Below are 17,966 nucleotides of genomic sequence, written 5' to 3' on the forward strand. Positions count from 1 at the left end.
TCTCTCTGGACCAGACAAAGCATCACAGGCTTGATAATTCCATGATGAACATCAAGGTAAATGGTCGTACTGTGAATTGTCTGTTTGACAGTGGGAGCACCGAGAGTTTTATTCACCCTGACACTGCTAAAAGGTGTGGACTCCGGGTTCTACCTGCCAAACAGACAATTTCCATGGCATCACGGTCCCGGTCTGTACCGATCCAAGGACGTTGTATGGTAACCCTAGAGGTACAGGGCACAATTTACGAGCGATACAGGCTCCTTGTGTTACCACACCTTTGTGCGCCAATTCTCCTCGGACTAAATTTTATGGTCCACATGAAGAGTGTGATCCTACAGTACGGTGGGCCACTCCCTTCACTGGCAGTAGGGAATCAGCCGCAGCCTCCAAATTGCCCAAAGCGCCCCGCATGCAATCTCTCCACACTAAAAATCACCACACCTTCTTTATTTAAGAATCTGGTACCAGGCTGCAAGCCCATCGCTACTAAGAGTAGGCGTTACAGCGCTGAAGACCGGATCTTTATCAGATCTGAGGTTCAGCGGCTCCTCAAGGAAGGGATCATACAGGCCAGTGCTAGTCCGTGGAGAGCGCAGGTCGTGGTGGTTAAAAGCGGGAACAAACCTCGGATGGTCATCGACTACAGTCAGACCATTAACCGTTATACGCAGCTGGATGCGTATCCTCTCCCGCGCATTTCTGATATGGTCAATCAGATTGCGCAGTACCGGGTGTTCTCTACCATAGACCTTAAGTCCGCCTACCATCAACTCCCCATCCGCCCAGAGGACTGACAATACACGGCTTTTGAGGCGGATGGTCGTCTATACCAGTTTCTCAGGGTTCCATTTGGTGTCACCAATGGGGTCTCGGTCTTCCAGCGTGCTATGGACCGAATGGTGGACCAGAACGGGTTGCGGGCTACCTTCCCGTACCTGGATAACGTCACCATCTGCGGCCATGACCAGCAGGACCATGACACGAATCTCCAACACTTTCTGCGCACTGCATCTCGCCTGAATCTGACCTATAACAGGGAGAAGTGCGTATTCCGTACGCGCAGGTTAGCTATCCTTGGATACGTGGTGGAAAACGGGGTCATCGGCCCTGATCCAGACCGTATGCGCCCCCTTACTGAACTTCCCTTGCCCGCTAGCACAAAAGCACTGAGGAGATGCCTCGGCTTCTTTTCGCATTATGCGCAGTGGGTCCCCAACTACGCGGACAAAGCTCGTCCGCTCATCAAGTCCACGACCTTCCCACTCACGCCGGAGGCCCAAGTGGCCTTCAAGGCTTTGAAAAGCGACATCTCGAAAGCCACGATGCACGCGGTGGATGAATCCATCCCTTTCCAGGTGGAAAGTGATGCATCTGATTTTGCCCTAGCCGCCACACTAAACCAGGCAGGCAGGCCCGTCGCGTTTTTTTCCCGCACCCTTCAAGGCCCCGAAATTCGGCACTCAGCGGTGGAGAAGGAGGCTCAGGCCATTGTGGAGGCCGTCAGACACTGGCGCCATTACCTGGCGGGGAAGCGGTTCACCCTGATCACGGATCAACGATCCGTGGCGTTTATGTTCAGTAACATGCAGAGGGGCAAGATCAAGAACGATAAGATCTTGCGGTGGAGAATTGAGCTCTCCACCTATAATTACGATATTATGTATCGTCCAGGGAAGCTCAATGAGCCCTCGGATGCCCTCTCGCGCGGAACATGCGCCATCATGCAGGAGGACCGCTTGAAGGCCCTCCACAATGACCTGTGCCATCCTGGAGTCACCCGACTCTACCACTTCGTAAAAGCCCGCAACCTGCCCTACTCGGTGGAGGATGTCAGGTCAGTGACAAGAAGCTGTCGGATTTGTGCGGAATGCAAACCGCACTTTTATCGACCGGACCGGGCACAATTGGTCAAGGCCACTCGCCCCTTCGAGAGGCTGAGTGTGGATTTTAAGGGCCCCCTTCCCTCAACGGACCAGAATGTCTATTTTCTCAATATAATAGATGAATACTCCCGGTTCCCGTTTGTTTTCCCCTGTGCGGACACGTCGACTGCCACTGTGATTAAGGCATTCAGTGATCTTTTTACCCTGTTCGGGTACCCCTGCTACATACATAGCGACAGGGGCTCGTCGTTTATGAGTAACGACTTGAGGCAATTCCTGCTCTCATACGGGATTGCCTCTCGTAGAACCACGAGCTACAACCTAGGGGTAACGGACAGGTGGAGAGGGAGAATGCTACAGTCTGGAAGGCTGTCCTACTGGCGCTGAAATCCAGGGGCCTTCCAGTCTCCCGTTGGCAGGAGGTCCTTCCAAATGCGCTTCATTCCATTCGCTCCCTCCTGTGTACGGCAACCAATGCTACTCCCCACGAGAGGATGTTCTCATTCCCTCGGAAGTCGTCCTCGGGGATCTCCTTACCAGCCTGGTTGACGTACCCAGGACCCGTCCTTCTGCGGCGACATGTGAGGGCCCGCAGGTCCGACCCCTTGGTCGAACCGGTCCAACTCCTCCACGCCAACCCTCAGTATGCCTATGTGGCATATCCTGATGGGCGAGAGGACACAGTCTCCATTCGAGACCTGGCGCCCGCAGGGGACGTAGCAACTCCTGTCGCTCCCATACCCCCTGTCACGAATCCCCTATCACTTATTTCTTCCCCAGACGTGGCGCGGTCAGCACCGGGACCAGTGCATAACAGTTATACTCCCATGTACAGCTTGCCTGAGACTCGGAGATCGGCGCCACCACAGAAGGTTCCAGGATCCCCTGCACCATCGCCTCACCAGGGTCAACCGGCCCGGGAGTCCTCGAGGGGAGAGCCGGACGCTGTTTTGGAGGGAACGCCACCGCAAGCACCTGCTCCGGTGTCGCAACCGGTGTTGAGGAGATCACAGCGACGGTGCGGTCCTCCAGACCGTCTGGACTTGTGAATTTTGTACATATATGACCTGTTTTCGCACCCCGCCGACCTTTGTTTTTAAAGGAGGGGTGAATGTGGTGAACCATCGTTGGTTACCACTGTGGGTTGTTCCTATGTTACTGTTGGGTTAGGGTGTTGCCACTGTGGGGGTTGTATAATGTTGTTGGGTTAGGGTGTTTACCTGTGGTAAATGTTGTTATGGCACATCCCGGTCGGGCCCCGCCTCCTGGGGAGAGGTATAAGACCTCTGCTCCGGCGGGACCCCTCCAGTCTGAACTGGTGTACTCGTGTTAGTTAGTTCCATTGTTTGCTAATAAAAGCCTTCAATAGCTGAAGCCTTGTTCCACGTGCTTGATTGTCGCGCATCAGTTGGCATAAAAGAGCTAACCATTCCAGGCACTGCTTCTCGCTCCTGTCATAAAGGTGCTTAAAAAGAGCAGGAGAATTATCACTGGTGTCCTGACCAATGTTTATCCCTTTTCAATGTTACTAAAAAAAAAATCCCAGTATTCTGTGGGAGGTTATACTGTGGAATTTTCCCATCCTGCCTGCCACGACAATCATAGCGGGAAGGGGACGGACCATGCAAAGGTCCATTGACCACGGGTGGGATTTCTCGGTCTTGGGAAGAGCGTGGCCGGAAAATCCCGTCCATAGTGTGTAACTTGACCACTGCTTTTCCTACTCTACAGCAGTGTCTGCAGAAGGGATTTTCTGGCTCCACCTATCCAAAGCCAAAGGATCTTTTGCTGGTCTTTTGGTGGTCCGTCAAATTTTCTGTCCTGCCCGCGACGATTCCTGTGGCGGGTGGATCTGGAAAATCCCAGCCTATACTTCAAAAGAACATAGTTGACTGTAAAGTGCTTTGGGATGCCCTGAAGTTGTGAAAGGTGATGTAAATACAAGTCGTTTTTTTTGTCTGACTTTAGGACAGCAAACACATTTAAGTATTGATGTGTTTAGTCATCCTATTTTACACCTAAAGTATTACATAATAGCTAGTAAAGATCTGCTTTCCAAAATCCGTTAAGTTAATATTTTTCATTTAGCATTTCATTTTCATTCTCCCCCTGCCCTGCCTATTTTATTTAAACATTCTGTTCCTGTGCCAACCTAGGGAGTGGGCAGATTTTCTGACCCCAGGTCAGTGCTGCTGTTTAAATGGAGGCGTTTGAGGCAAGCCTGCCACTTACAATAAAGTCCTGTTCGCAAGGATTGCGTTCCCGCATAATCTCTCAAATGGTGAAATTGTGAATGATGAGCCTGTTTTTCAATGGGAATCAATTAGATAGGTACCAGCAATGTGAGGACAGCATTGATTTGTGCAATTACTGTACAGCAAATTGTGGTACAGTAGGGGGTAGGGGGGAGCCTCTCCACAGTACAATGTATTGAAAGTGTTAAAAAGAGACAATTATCATCTAAGGAGGAAAAGGAATCACCTCAAAACTGGCAGATGAAATTGGTGAACATTTCAAAATTGAACAGAGCTGTTAATGCAGTTAATGCTGTTAATGCTGTTAATGCAGCCCTGGACTGAGGGATTCAGACATTTCCAGGTTAATCTCTCCATTTGGGCTGCACGTCAGCTGCAACCATTCCAGGCACAACTTCTCACCCCTGTCAGCAAGGTGCTTAAAAAAGGGAATTAAATGTCCATGGCCAAGATGGCAAGCAGAAGGAACCCACTTCCAGAGACTGTGACGCCATCTCCCTGCTCAAATGAGTTGCGGCCTCTGCTCTATCGTGGCTCAGGGCAAGAGGACAGAGGGGGAAGAAAACATGGATAAGCGAACAATTGCTTGTGATAGGTGATGCAGTGTAAAAAGGCTTTAGCTTGGGTAAGCGAATACATGAACCAGGAAGTAATGAAAGGCAGGACTTTATTGCATTTCCTCTTCCTCTGTCCCCAGCTTTTGGATAAATCCCTAATTGTACTGATGAGGAATTATTGTTGATGCTTTATAACATGTAGATTTTACTATATTCCTTAACTGTGAGCATACCACCAGAAAAGCCTTATTTTCTGACGTGTTAAAATGAGTGAACAACAACATGCACAGGAGCACCAGTGTGATCTTAGCAGCATAAGTAGTGAGGTGGTAACTGGGGGCAGGAGATATCAGACAGGAAGCTGTTACTGGATTGCTCTCAAATATTTCCTGGTGGACTCGTCCAAGTCAGCATTGCTAAAGGACAGGAGGTATGTTGCAGAGCTGTCACTACTAGGATCAGAACTTGAAGGGGGAGGAAATATGTTTTGTTCAAAGTGGGTAGCTTTAAAAAGAAGGGCTGGATTTTTGCACATTTGCAAAGATTCCACGGGTCTTTCAAAATGGTGGGCAGGACTTGGACAGGTATGAATCCTGAATTCAGCAGGGCCATTTGAAATTCGTGCTGAGTTCAAACAGACCCACACGTTGGCTGTTCTGAAGGCCTTAACCCGCAGTGTGAAAGTCATGAATTGATAGAATTAATGCTCTTGAAGGGTGGATAGACCTGTTTAACGTGTCATGATCTGAAGTTTTCTTTTAAATCCCCTGCTTGGTAAACTTGAAGAAAAACTGATGTAAGCTGTCAGTGAGTTAAAAATAACATTGTCCACTGGACTGTTTGATTGACAGGCTATCTGATGTAGGTGGAAAAAACATTGCCATCTGTTTGTGCAGTTTCAATACAGTTCTTGTTCAACATTTTCAAGGGCTATTATTCATAGAATCATAGAAACCCTACAGTGCAGAAAGAGGCCATTTGGCCCATCGAGTCTGCATTATTATGTCATGACTACTTACCTGAGTTTCAAAAACTACGTTTATCTCAGCAGGGAGCTCTTGAGTTCAGTTTGATTGGCAATTTAAGAGGATATTAAATAATTAGCTGGGTGAGTGGCAATGGGGGTGGTGAGGTAATGAGCGTGCATGGACATAGGCAAGCTGGTGTTAGGAATGAGGGATAGAGGGCCTAAAAACTTCTAAAACAACTGGGATGAAGTCCCAGAGAACCGAGACAGGCCTTCTCCCCAGCCTGCCTTGGTACTCATCTGCTCCATGGCCATTTTGCTTCCGGAACAGGTGCGTATGACTTGATCCTGCCCCCATCTCCCTGGAGTGAAAATTGGGTTTAACGGATCCTTTTCACCCAAGGTGGGAAATTTCTCAACTTAAGCTACCCACCTCGGTAGAAAAAAACCTGGTACATGGTCTTAATATATGCTTACAATATTCATTTGATTTGTTATGTATTTAAATAACAATGACTAAAACATAAATACTTTTGTTACGAAGAAGGCTGTACTTGCTATATCTAATAAATGATCTTTTTTCTGCAGGCTTCTCGATTGTAATGTCTTCAATATGGCCATTTCTTCTAAAGGTTCGTGACTTTCTTCTGAGTCATTTCGTATTGAATTGCATAGTTTTGTATTAATCACAATTTCCAATGTATAACTTCAAGCTGATTTAAGGTCAGGATTATTTCAGCTGTCAGCCTTGGTTATGTGGTCACACCTTTGCCTCTAAGTCAAAAGTTGTAGGTTCAAACCCACCTCCAATACTGAAGGAGAGCTGCACTGTTGAATGAGACAGTAAACCATGTGCAAATTGGCTGTCATGTTTCCCTAGACTCCTATAGTGGCTATAGTTCAAAACGTACATGCTTTGGAATGCCCTGAGGTTGTCAAGGACACTATATGAATGCAAGCTATTCCCTTATTTTTCGCTAAAGAATTTCTGGCATTTTTTAATATGGATCTATATGCTAAGAGGAGGTTGTACCGTATCATTGCTTCCTTTTTACTGATATCAGTGATTATCTGGAGGATGTATGTTTTTTGCAGCATGTCATACTGCCACTCGAGTATGATTGAAGAATGCTACTTGAAAATTAACCTAGTTCACTCTCACATAGATGATACAGTAAAGATATTAACATTAAGCACAGACTGGAAACCTATTGCTGCCTAAATTACAAGAATGTCATTAAATGTTAAGTGGAAAGGTTATACTGAAGTGCCAAATAGAGATGATGGAAAATGTTAGACATCCTTAAAAGTGACTGATTAAGATTGTTTACATACAGAAAGTTGATTATAACATTGTTCCATGCTTCCTTACTGCAGGTGGATAAGACTGCAGATACCAGTTTTCTTGGATGGGTCATTGCTGCTTATAGCCTGGGCCAGATGGTTGCTTCTCCACTGTTTGGTGCATGGTCAAATTACAGACCAAGAAGAGAGCCTCTTATTATATCAATTTTTATTAATGTTGCAGCAAACATACTTTATGGCTATGTACATACCTTGCCATCACATAATAAGTACTATATGCTGCTGAGTCGTGCTTTTATTGGATTTGGAGCAGGTAAGACCAAGCTCATATGAAAGAAACACAAGTAACATAATTATGAATTTTAATATAATGAACAACTCTGGGGTAAAGAGTTTATTGGGTTATCCCTTTATTCTAATTCTGATAACATTGTAACCTTAAATACATAGAACAACAGGATAATTAAAACAAAACTTGCTTTGTTCTGTTAATATCTTTCCTGAAATGATTATCACTTCACTTGTCTTACTCAGTTTTCTTTATATCAGTGAAGGGCAACCTAGGCTAGTGAGTGGGCTGCATGAGTGGCCCTCCTTTATCTCAGTAGGCCGCAAGATTGAAATCAGGCTTGATCACTAACCACAACCCTATGAATAAGATTAAATACATTAAATATACACCAAATATTTCACAACGAGTTATAGAGAATGCTTAATCAATTTGTATATTAATAGAACCGTCATCAACTTGGCAGTGGCATGATGGTATTGTCACTGGATAAGTAATCCAGAAACCCAGGGTATCCTTTGGGGACCCAGGTTCAAATCCCACCATGGCAGTTGGTGAAATTTGAATTCAATAAAAATCTTGAATTAAAAATCTAATGATGACCATGAATCGGTTGTCATAAAAACCCATCTGGTTCATTAAAGTCCTTTAGAGGAGGAAATTGTCTGTCCTTACCTGGTCTGGCCTGAATGTGACTTCAGACCCACAGCAATGTGGTTGACTCTTAACTGTCCTCTGAAATGGCCTAGCAAGCCACTCAGTTCAAGGACAATTGGGGATGGGCAACAAATGCTGGCCAGACAGCGATGCCCACGTTCCATGAACAAATTTTTAAAAAACTTAAAATGGTAAAAACAAAATAAATATTTACACTTTGGACGTGGAGGGAGCGCACAGCTCTCACAGTCAATGTGTGCAATCAACATGTACCTCACTTCACGTGGCCTTGCTTTACATCTGTATCACTTCGGTCATACCAGTAGGAAAAAATTACATGGACGGAAATCAGCAGAATGTGGCAACCCTGTGCATGGGCAATGGTTAACAAAATGTCTTGTGGATGCACTCTGAACCCAGATGGGCCGCATGTGGCCCCTGGGCTAGATATCATCAGTGCCAGTCAGCTCCAAATGTCATTTACCCCATTAATCAATTGCTTTGCTAATGATCTTCTGAGATGGTTCTGAAAGTTGGATCTTAAGATGTCCTCTTAGCAATGTGCTGCTGAGATTGCTGTTCTAATGGCTATTTTACAGAGTGTAACAAGTTCCTGGTGTGAATGAAGGATTCTGTGCGTGTCTTTAAACATGGCAGGTTATTCTTGCTGGGATTCATCTGAAACTTTAATTGACCCCGTTGATTTGTTATTTCCTGTTTTTGTTAGGGAAATTTTTTTTCTTCAGTAAACAATTTGTTTCATTCCCTACCCTCTGTTGCCATTGTGTTTTAAGTTATGCTTAAGTTTAAGTTAAGTTTTAAGTTCATTTATTAGTGTTACAAATAGGCTTACATTAACACTGCAATGAAGTTACTGTGAAAATCCCCTAGTCGCAACATTCCGGTGCCTGTTCGGGTACACTGAGGGAGAATTTAGCATGGCCAATACACCTAACCAGTATGTCTTTTGGACTGTGTGAGGAAACCAAAGCTCTCGGATGAAACCCATACAGACATGGGGAGAACGTACAGACTCCCCACAGACAGTCACCCTGCCGCGCTCATCCTAAAACCGGAAACTCCTGCCAAAGTCAATGGACCTTTGCATAGTCCGCCCCTGTTGGCTATGATTCCTATGGCTGGCGGGATGGGAAAATTCCCGTCTCACTCAACTACCCCTTCAGGCAATGAGTTCCAGATTCCCACCACCGTCTGGGTGAAAAGTTTCTCCTCAACTCCCCTCTTAGCCTTCTACGTCTTACCTTAAATCTATGCCCCCCTGGTTATTGACCCTTCTACTAATGGGAAACGTACCTTCCTATCCACCCTATCTATGCCCCTCATAATCTTGTACACCTCTATCAGATCGCCTCTCAACCTTTGCTGTTCCAAGGAAAACAGCCCCAGCCTATCCAATCTTTCCTCATAACTCAGAACCTCCAGCCCAGGCAGCATCCTGGTAAATCTCCTCTGCACCCTCTCTAGTGCAATCACATCCTTCCTATAATGTGGTGACCAGAACTGCATGCAACACTGTATTTGTGGCTTAACCAGCGTTTTATACAGTTCCAGCATGATCTCCCTGCTCTTGTATTTTATGCCTCGGCTGATTAAAAGCAAGTATCCAAGATGTCTTTTTAACCACCTTGTCTATCTGTCATCTTCAAGGATCTGTGGTTATGCACACCAAGGTTCCTCTGATCCTCAGTACTATAAAGGGTTTTTATAGTGGCCATTTATAGTGTGATCCGTTGCCTTGTTAGCCCTCCCCTAGTGCATTACCTCACTCTTTTTCCCCCTCGCTTCCCTCATTTAAGGCACTTCTTAAGCCCTACATCTTTGATCAACCTTTTGTCATCTGAACCAGTATCTCCGGCTAATGGCTCAGTATCATACTTTGCTTTATGATGGTCCTGTGAAGCACTCTGAGATTAAAGTAATTGCAGCAGTTGGCTGTGAAGGAATTGTGCTTTTATTGCACAAGATGAAAATGAACAACCTGTCCCAATCGGGACTAAAAGGTTAATGAACCTTCTCAGGGTCTTGCTTTATACAGGACCCAGTATACGAGTTCCATCTAGTTGGTTAATTACCAATCCCCAGGGAGCTTGTATTCAATGAGCCCAATTCAGAGGTCAATTAGTGACACCCCGTGCAGATCATGGGGTTTATCACAGAGATGTTGCATTACGTTAAAGGTGCTTTCTAAATATATGTTGCTGTATTGGCTTTTGATTCAAGAACCAGAGGGCACCAATTAACATGAATGACAAAAGGCAACATGAGGAAAACATTTTTATGCAGTGTGCGGTTAAGATCTGGAATGCACTTCTGAGATTGTGGTGAAGGCAGATTCAATTGTGGCTCTTAAGAGAGAATTGGACAATTATCTGCCAAGAAAAAAATTGCAGGGCTACAGGGAACGAGCAAGGAGTGGGACTGGCTAAGTGGCTTTTGCAGAGAGATGGTACAAATTCAACAGGCCATATGGCTACCCCTGTGTTGTAACCATTCTATGTTTCTATTTGCTGTTTGCAGGAGCTAAATGTGTACAAAATATGCTACGTTACAACAGCGACTACACTTCAAAAATTGACTGAAAAACAGTTGGAACATCCTGAGACTGTGAAAGGCTTTATATAAATGCAAATTTTTCTTTCCTTTCGAGCATGTGCATTTTATCACAGAGGCATTTTCTTTTTTGTTAGAAATGAACAGCTGTTTTTTGCAGATTTTTCTATTTTTCATTTGTAGAGTTTGCAAAGGTTGTTGAGTTAGGGTTTAAATAAAACTTAAGGAGTTTGACATCTTGATTTACCAGAAACAAAATTCTCAGTTAAATATTCAATTTATTGCTGTATTTTAAAGCTGAACTTTTTGATTTTTAATCTTTTAAGCTGATTTTCGCATTGAGTTGGTCAGTTCAAGGACTGAAGGATTGTGAGTAAGACATGTATGGGGATCCAGAATGTTGAGTTGGAGGACTTTGACCAACAGGCATAAGGTACTTGCTTCTTCTGTGGATGGGACCAAGGAATGCAGGGTGATGAGCAAACTGATCATAGCCTAGCTATGACAAGGTTGTATTGTCTGCCCTCGCTTGTGGCTGGAGATAAATTTGGAATGCGATGGGGAAGATCTAGTTGTGGTGCACTATATTGGAACAAAGGCATCCTCACTGGCTATGGGGAGGATCCCAGAGGATTGGAGAATAGCCAATGTTGTTCCTTTGTTTAAGAAGGGTAGCAAGAATAATCCAGATAATTACAGGCCAGTGAGCCTTACGTCAGTGGTAGGGAAATTATTGGAGAGGATTCTTCGTGACAGGATTTACTCCCACTTGGAAATAAGTGGACGTATTAGCGAGAGGCAACATGGTTTTGTGAAGGGGAGGTCATGTCTCACTAACTTGATCGAGTTTTTCAAGGAAGTGACGAAGATGATTGATGAAAGTAGGGCAGTGGATGTTGTCTACATGGACTTCAAGTAAGGCCTTTGACAAGGTCCCTCATGGCAGACTGATGCAGATGATGAAGTCGCATGGGATCAGAGTGAGCTGGCAAGGTGGATACAGAACTGGCTCAGTCATAGAAAGAAGTTTAACAACACCAGGTTAAAGTCCAACAGGTTTATTTGGTAGCAAAAGCCACACAAGCTTTCGAGGCTCTGAGCCCCTTCTTCAGGTGAGTGGGAATTCTGTTCACAAACAGAACTTATAAGACACAGACTCAATTTACATGAATAATGGTTGGAATGCGAATACTTACAACTAATCCAGTCTTTAAGAAACAAAACAATGGGAGTGGGGAGAGCATCAAGACAGGCTAAAAAGATGTGTATTGTCTCCAGACAAGACAGCCAGTGAAACTCTGCAGGTCCACGCAACTGTGGGAGTTACAAATAGTGTGACATAAATTCTGATTCTAGGATCGCATGATAAAGACTCAGGAGGAAAAAAGCAGAAATATTTATGTGAAATAGTGTGACATAAACCCAATATCCCGGTTGAGGCCGTCCTTGTGTGTGCGGAACCTGGCTATCAGTTTCTGCTCCGCGACTCTGCGCTGTCGTGTGTCGCGAAGGCCGCCTTGGAGAACGCTTACCCGAATATCAGAGGCCGAATGCCCGTGACCGCTGAAGTGCTCCCCAACAGGAAGAGAACAGTCTTGCCTGGTGATTGTCGAGCGGTGTTCATTCATCCGTTGTCGCAGCGTCTGCATAGTTTCCCCAATGTACCATGCCTCGGGACATCCTTTCTTGCAGCGTATCAGGTAGACAACGTTGGCCGAGTTGCAAGAGTATGTACCGTGTACCTGGTGGATGGTGTTCTCACGTGAGATGATGGCATCTGTGTCGATGATCCGGCACGTCTTGCAGAGGTTGCTGTGGCAGGGTTGTGTGGTGTCTTGGTCACTGTTCTCCTGAAGGCTGGGTAGTTTGCTGCGGACAATGGTCTGTTTGAGGTTGTGCGGTTGTTTGAAGGCAAGAAGTGGGGGTGTGGGGATGGCCTTGGCGAGATGTTCGTCTTCATCAATGACATGTTGAAGGCTCCGGAGGAGATGCCGTAGCTTCTCCGCTCCGGGGAAGTACTGGACAACGAAGGGTACTCTGTCCACTGTGTCCCGTGTTTGTCTTCTGAGGAGGTCGGTGCGGTTTTTCGCTGTGGCGCGTTGGAACTGTTGATCAATGAGTCTAGCGCCATATCCTGTTCTTATGAGGGCATCTTTCAGCGTCTGGAGGTGTCTGTTGCGATCCTCCTCATCCGAGCAGATCCTGTGTATACGGAGGGCTTGTCCGTAGGGGATGGCTTCTTTAACGTGTTTAGGGTGGAAGCTGGAGAAGTGGAGCATCGTGAGGTTATCCGTGGGCTTGCGGTACAGTGAGGTGCTGAGGTGACCGTCCTTAATGGAGATGCGCGTGTCCAAGAATGCAACCGATTCCGGAGAGTAGTCTATGGTGAGCCTGATGGTGGGATGGAACTTGTTGATGTCATCATAGAGTTGTTTCAGTGATTGTTCACCATGAGTCCAAAGGAAGAAAATGTCATCGATGTATCTAGTGTATAGCACTGGTTGAAGGTCCCGTGCGGTGAAGAAGTCTTGTTCGAACCTGTGCATGAAGATGTTGGCATATTGAGGTGCAAATTTGGTCCCCATGGCTGTTCCGTGTGTCTGGATGAAGAACTGGTTGTTGAAGGTGAAGATATTGTGGTCCAGGATGAAGCGGATGAGATGTAAAATTGCATCTGGAAACTGGCAGTTGTTGGCGCTGAGCACTGAGGCCGTTGCAGCAATGCCATCGTCATGGGGGATGCTGGTGTAGAGTGCTGAGACATCCATTGTGACGAGGAGCGCTCCTGGTTCAACTGCTCCATGTGTGCCGAGTTTCTGTAGGAAGTCCGTCGTGTCGCGACAAAAGCTGGGGGTTCTTTGTACAATGGGTTTCAGGATGCCCTCGACATAGCCGGAGAGGTTCTCGCACAGGGTCCCATTGCCCGATACGATGGGACGGCCGGGTGTGTTTGCCTTGTGTATCTTCGGGAGGCAGTAGAGATCTCCAACGCGGGGAGTACGTGGGATGAGAGCACGGAGGGTGTTCTGAAGGTCCGGATCAAAGGTCTTGATCAGAGTGTTGAGTTGACGGGTGTGTTCTTTGGTCGGATCTGCAGGTAACTGTCTGTAGTGTTCCTTGTTGTTGAGTTGTCGGTACACTTCTTTGCAGTAATCCGTTCTGTTCAGTATGACGATGGCCCCTCCTTTGTCTGCTGGTTTGATGACAATGTTGCGGTTGGTCTTGAGAGCGTGGATGGCGTTATGTTGTGCTTGGGTGATGTTCGGGGCTGTCTTGTGAGTGCGGCTGATGAATTTGGTGTTGACGCACCTCCTGACGGCTTGGGCATACATGTCAAGTCGAGGGCAGCGGCCTTCCGGAGGAGTCCAATTCGACTCTTTCCTCTTCGGATGCACTGCGGATCTCTCTGTCGGCTGTTCCAGTTCATTGGCTGTCTCATTGTGTTCGTTGTTGGCCTCCTGAAGACGAACATCTCGCCAAGGCCATCCCCACACCCCCACTTCTTGCCTTCAAACAACCGCACAACCTCAAACAGACCATTGTCCGCAGCAAACTACCCAGCCTTCAGGAGAACAGTGACCAAGACACCACACAACCCTGCCACAGCAACCTCTGCAAGACGTGCCGGATCATCGACACAGATGCCATCATCTCACGTGAGAACACCATCCACCAGGTACACGGTACATACTCTTGCAACTCGGCCAACGTTGTCTACCTGATACGCTGCAAGAAAGGATGTCCCGAGGCATGGTACATTGGGGAAACTATGCAGACGCTGCGACAACGGATGAATGAACACCGCTCGACAATCACCAGGCAAGACTGTTCTCTTCCTGTTGGGGAGCACTTCAGCGGTCACGGGCATTCGGCCTCTGATATTCGGGTAAGCGTTCTCCAAGGCGGCCTTCGCGACACACGACAGCGCAGAGTCGCGGAGCAGAAACTGATAGCCAGGTTCCGCACACACAAGGACGGCCTCAACCGGGATATTGGGTTTATGTCACACTATTTCACATAAATATTTCTGCTTTTTTCCTCCTGAGTCTTTATCATGCGATCCTAGAATCAGAATTTATGTCACACTATTTGTAACTCCCACAGTTGCGTGGACCTGCAGAGTTTCACTGGCTGTCTTGTCTGGAGACAATACACATCTTTTTAGCCTGTCTTGATGCTCTCCCCACTCCCATTGTTTTGTTTCTTAAAGACTGGATTAGTTGTAAGTATTCGCATTCCAACCATTATTCATGTAAATTGAGTCTGTGTCTTATAAGTTCTGTTTGTGAACAGAATTCCCACTCACCTGAAGAAGGGGCTCAGAGCCTCGAAAGCTTGTGTGGCTTTTGCTACCAAATAAACCTGTTGGACTTTAACCTGGTGTTGTTAAACTTCTTACTGTGTTTACCCCAGTCCAACGCCGGCATCTCCACATCAGTCATAGAAGCCAGAGGGTAGCAGTGGAAGGGTGTGTTTCTGAATGGAGGGATGTGACTAGTGGCATTCCTCAGGGATCAGTGCTGGGAACTTTGCTGTTTGCAATATATATAAATGATTTGGAGGAAAATGTAACTGGTTTGATTAGCAAGTTTGTGGATGACACAAAGGTTGGTGGATTTGCAGATAGCGATGAGAACCATTAGAGGATACAGCAGGATATAGATCGGTTAGAGACTTGGGCGGGAGATGGCAGATGGAGTTTAATCCGGACAAATGTGAGGTAATGCCCTTACCACACCCCCCCCCCCCCGCCCCCCCCAACCACAATGGGGCTGCCACTAAGGCCCGGGTTGGCACTGCTTGGCCATGTCACAGGCCCCTCTTCCCTGGGGGCTATACTTACCTTTACGCCCCGAAGGGACTCCCTTCACAGGTTTACATCTTGCCAAATCTGTTGTAAACCTTGCCGACGTTTGAATATTTAGTGAGGGGGGCATCATGTGGTGAGGGGACTACTTAATCTTATTCACATTTATTAAAATCTATTTTAACAGGTTGGGGGGTGGGGGGGGGTGGATGACGTAAAATTCCGATGGAAAAGTGGGGATAAATGTGGCATTTTCAAGTTGCAAGTCTGTGACTTGTGGAATGCAACAACAATCATTGCTGGATCCTCAGCTATTAACATATATTAATGACATAGATGAAGAGACAGAGGACCCTATTTTACCATTTTGATTCTAAGTGCTGGGTGGACTTGAAACTGGGAGTGTTTTAGATCCGACTTTTAGACCCCTTCTCAGGTGCCCCCATACACACTCTGCCTGAAACCCTGCAGCTCCGATCAGCGCCTCCAACTGCGGATGCACAGAAGAAAAAATGATAGAATGCAGCTTCCCTGCTACATCACTCCCGGGCCGGATAATGCTTCCCCCTGGCTCCCACAGATATTGCCGCCCCCCCCCCCAACATTATTGACCCCCTTATTCCTCCCACCCCCTCCACCTCACAGGGCGATCGTGGGCCCCTCCCCCTTTCCACCTCACTGATCTCAGGCAGAGTGGCAGCGGACCCCCTTCTTCCCCCTCATTGATCTCAGGCAGAGAGCTGTCGGACGCTCGGCACTTACCTCCTCAGTAACTGGAGCACCGAATCGGACTTGTATGGAGCATGTCTGTTTCGCACCAATTCTGGATGGGTGAATGTGGTGGTAAAGGGGGAAGTGCCAGTAAAGTTGGGCATGCAGCCCATTAAGCCAATTTAAATGCAAATGCATTTAAATGGCTGTTGCACCCGTTACGGGCGTGGTCCTGATTGCGGCCATTTTTCGGCCTTGGTAAAGGGGGAACCGGTGCGAAGGTGGGTGCAGATCGCTACTCGCCTCATGCTCGACTACCAAGTTTTCGCGCCCAAAAACTGTCGCAACTTGATGGTAAAATCAGGCCCAGAGAGTAATGTATCTAAATTTGCTGACAATACAAATCTAGGTATGAGCTGTGAGAACAACACAAAGAGGCTGCAGAGAGACTTAGATTGGTCACATGAGTGGGCAACAAGGTGGCAGATGTGGGTAAATGTGAGAATGAGAGGCAATCTCATTAAAACATGCAAGATTCTAGAAGGATTTGTCAAGGTAGACATTGAGAGGTTTCCTTTGACTGGGGAATCTAGAACACCAGGCATAATGTTAGGATAAGAGGCCGAAATTCTTCATTCAAAAGGTTGTGAATCTTTGGAATTGTTTACCTCAGTGGGTTGTAGATGCTCCATTATTGAATTATTAATTATTCATTACTATTAATGAATTATTAAGGCTGAGAAAGACAGATTTGTTGGTCATTTGCAAAATGAAGGGATTGAGAAGTGGGCAGGAAATGGAGTTGAGGCAAAAGACCGATTATGATTGCGCTGAATAGTGGAGCAGGCTTGAGTGGTCATATGACCTATTCCTGCTATTTTTAGTTCTTATATTTGAAGAAGTGGCCTGGCAGTGCTGCCAATAGTGTGCTCAATAACCATTTAGAGTTCCTGTATTTGCCACTACATCTTGATTCATTCTTACAAGTAAATAGGTTTTACTAGATTTGAGTTAAATGCTACCTCTAGATGGACGTCCTTTATAGTCAATTGCTCAATGTTGGAAGGGAAATGGGTTCACAGAAATTAGACCAGTACTTTTCTGTATAATTTTAGTTCTTGCTTTCTGATTGTAGGCTGCTACCGGTAGCAGCTTTGGGCAAGGCTGCAAAGTAATTAGTTTCACCCTGTGTGACATAGGAACACATTGTAGTCGGGGAGACAGCAATAGCAATTTAATTTCCTGTTCTGTCCCTTTCCACTCTAGCTCTTATACCACTTAACTGATCTGTGAGAGCGCAGGTGCTGAATTAATACATTTAGGATTTTTACTGCGCAATAGGCAGGTTGGACTGGTGATAAGGTTGCTTGAATGTGTCTGTTGATTTCAAGAAATTGATGAGAATCACATTTTATATTACAATGGCATTTAGGCTGCTAGAAAGCAAAGACTAATTTCATACCATTTGGTTGCAAAATTTGGCTGTTTAGTGCTATTGATTTCAGCACTGTATGAGCAGGGAGCAAAATAATAATGTGGGACACACTCCTAATGACCTCTAGCATGCCCCTTGCCAATCTGCATCTTTTAGAGAGTGATAGTGTGTTCCGTGCATGCCACAGAAGCATACAGAGTAGGCAATTTGCAACATTAGCACCTAACATTGATTTGGCCCATGACCTGCCATTTTGAATCTTCCTAGCCTTCTCTTAAATTTGTGTAACTGAACTTGCATTCAACTGATCAGCTAACACTAAAGAAATTGCCATGGAACTTTTAGGTCAGATGATTTTGAGTTTGTTTCGCTGCTGCGGAGTTAGTGGAGCTCCTCTATACTAAATTGCTGGAGGAATTGAAAATTTTCTTTGAGCCAGAATGTAGTGGCACTGGACCTTTGGAAGGTGTGGATTTGAAAAGCCTCTGAGCAGAAAATGCTCTCAGTCTTGGCGGCTCCAGTTCTA

The 17,966-nt window shown here is 46.0% G+C and overlaps 1 protein-coding gene across 3 annotated transcripts in view; it reads left to right on the top strand.

Annotated features, from left to right (window-relative positions):
* mfsd8 (major facilitator superfamily domain containing 8) overlaps window positions 1–17,966 on the top strand; it is a 185,964-nt gene that overhangs the window by 128,864 nt on the left and 39,134 nt on the right. For all 3 annotated transcript variants that reach the window (XM_078211125.1, XM_078211108.1, XM_078211118.1), the window contains 2 exons: window positions 6,254–6,297; window positions 7,043–7,283. In XM_078211125.1, coding sequence (XP_078067251.1) covers window positions 6,254–6,297; window positions 7,043–7,283 — 285 coding nt within the window. The remainder of the gene's footprint in view (window positions 1–6,253; window positions 6,298–7,042; window positions 7,284–17,966) is intronic.

The sequence above is a fragment of the Mustelus asterias genome, chromosome 1, assembly GCF_964213995.1.
Source record: "Mustelus asterias chromosome 1, sMusAst1.hap1.1, whole genome shotgun sequence".
NCBI lineage: Eukaryota > Metazoa > Chordata > Chondrichthyes > Carcharhiniformes > Triakidae > Mustelus > Mustelus asterias.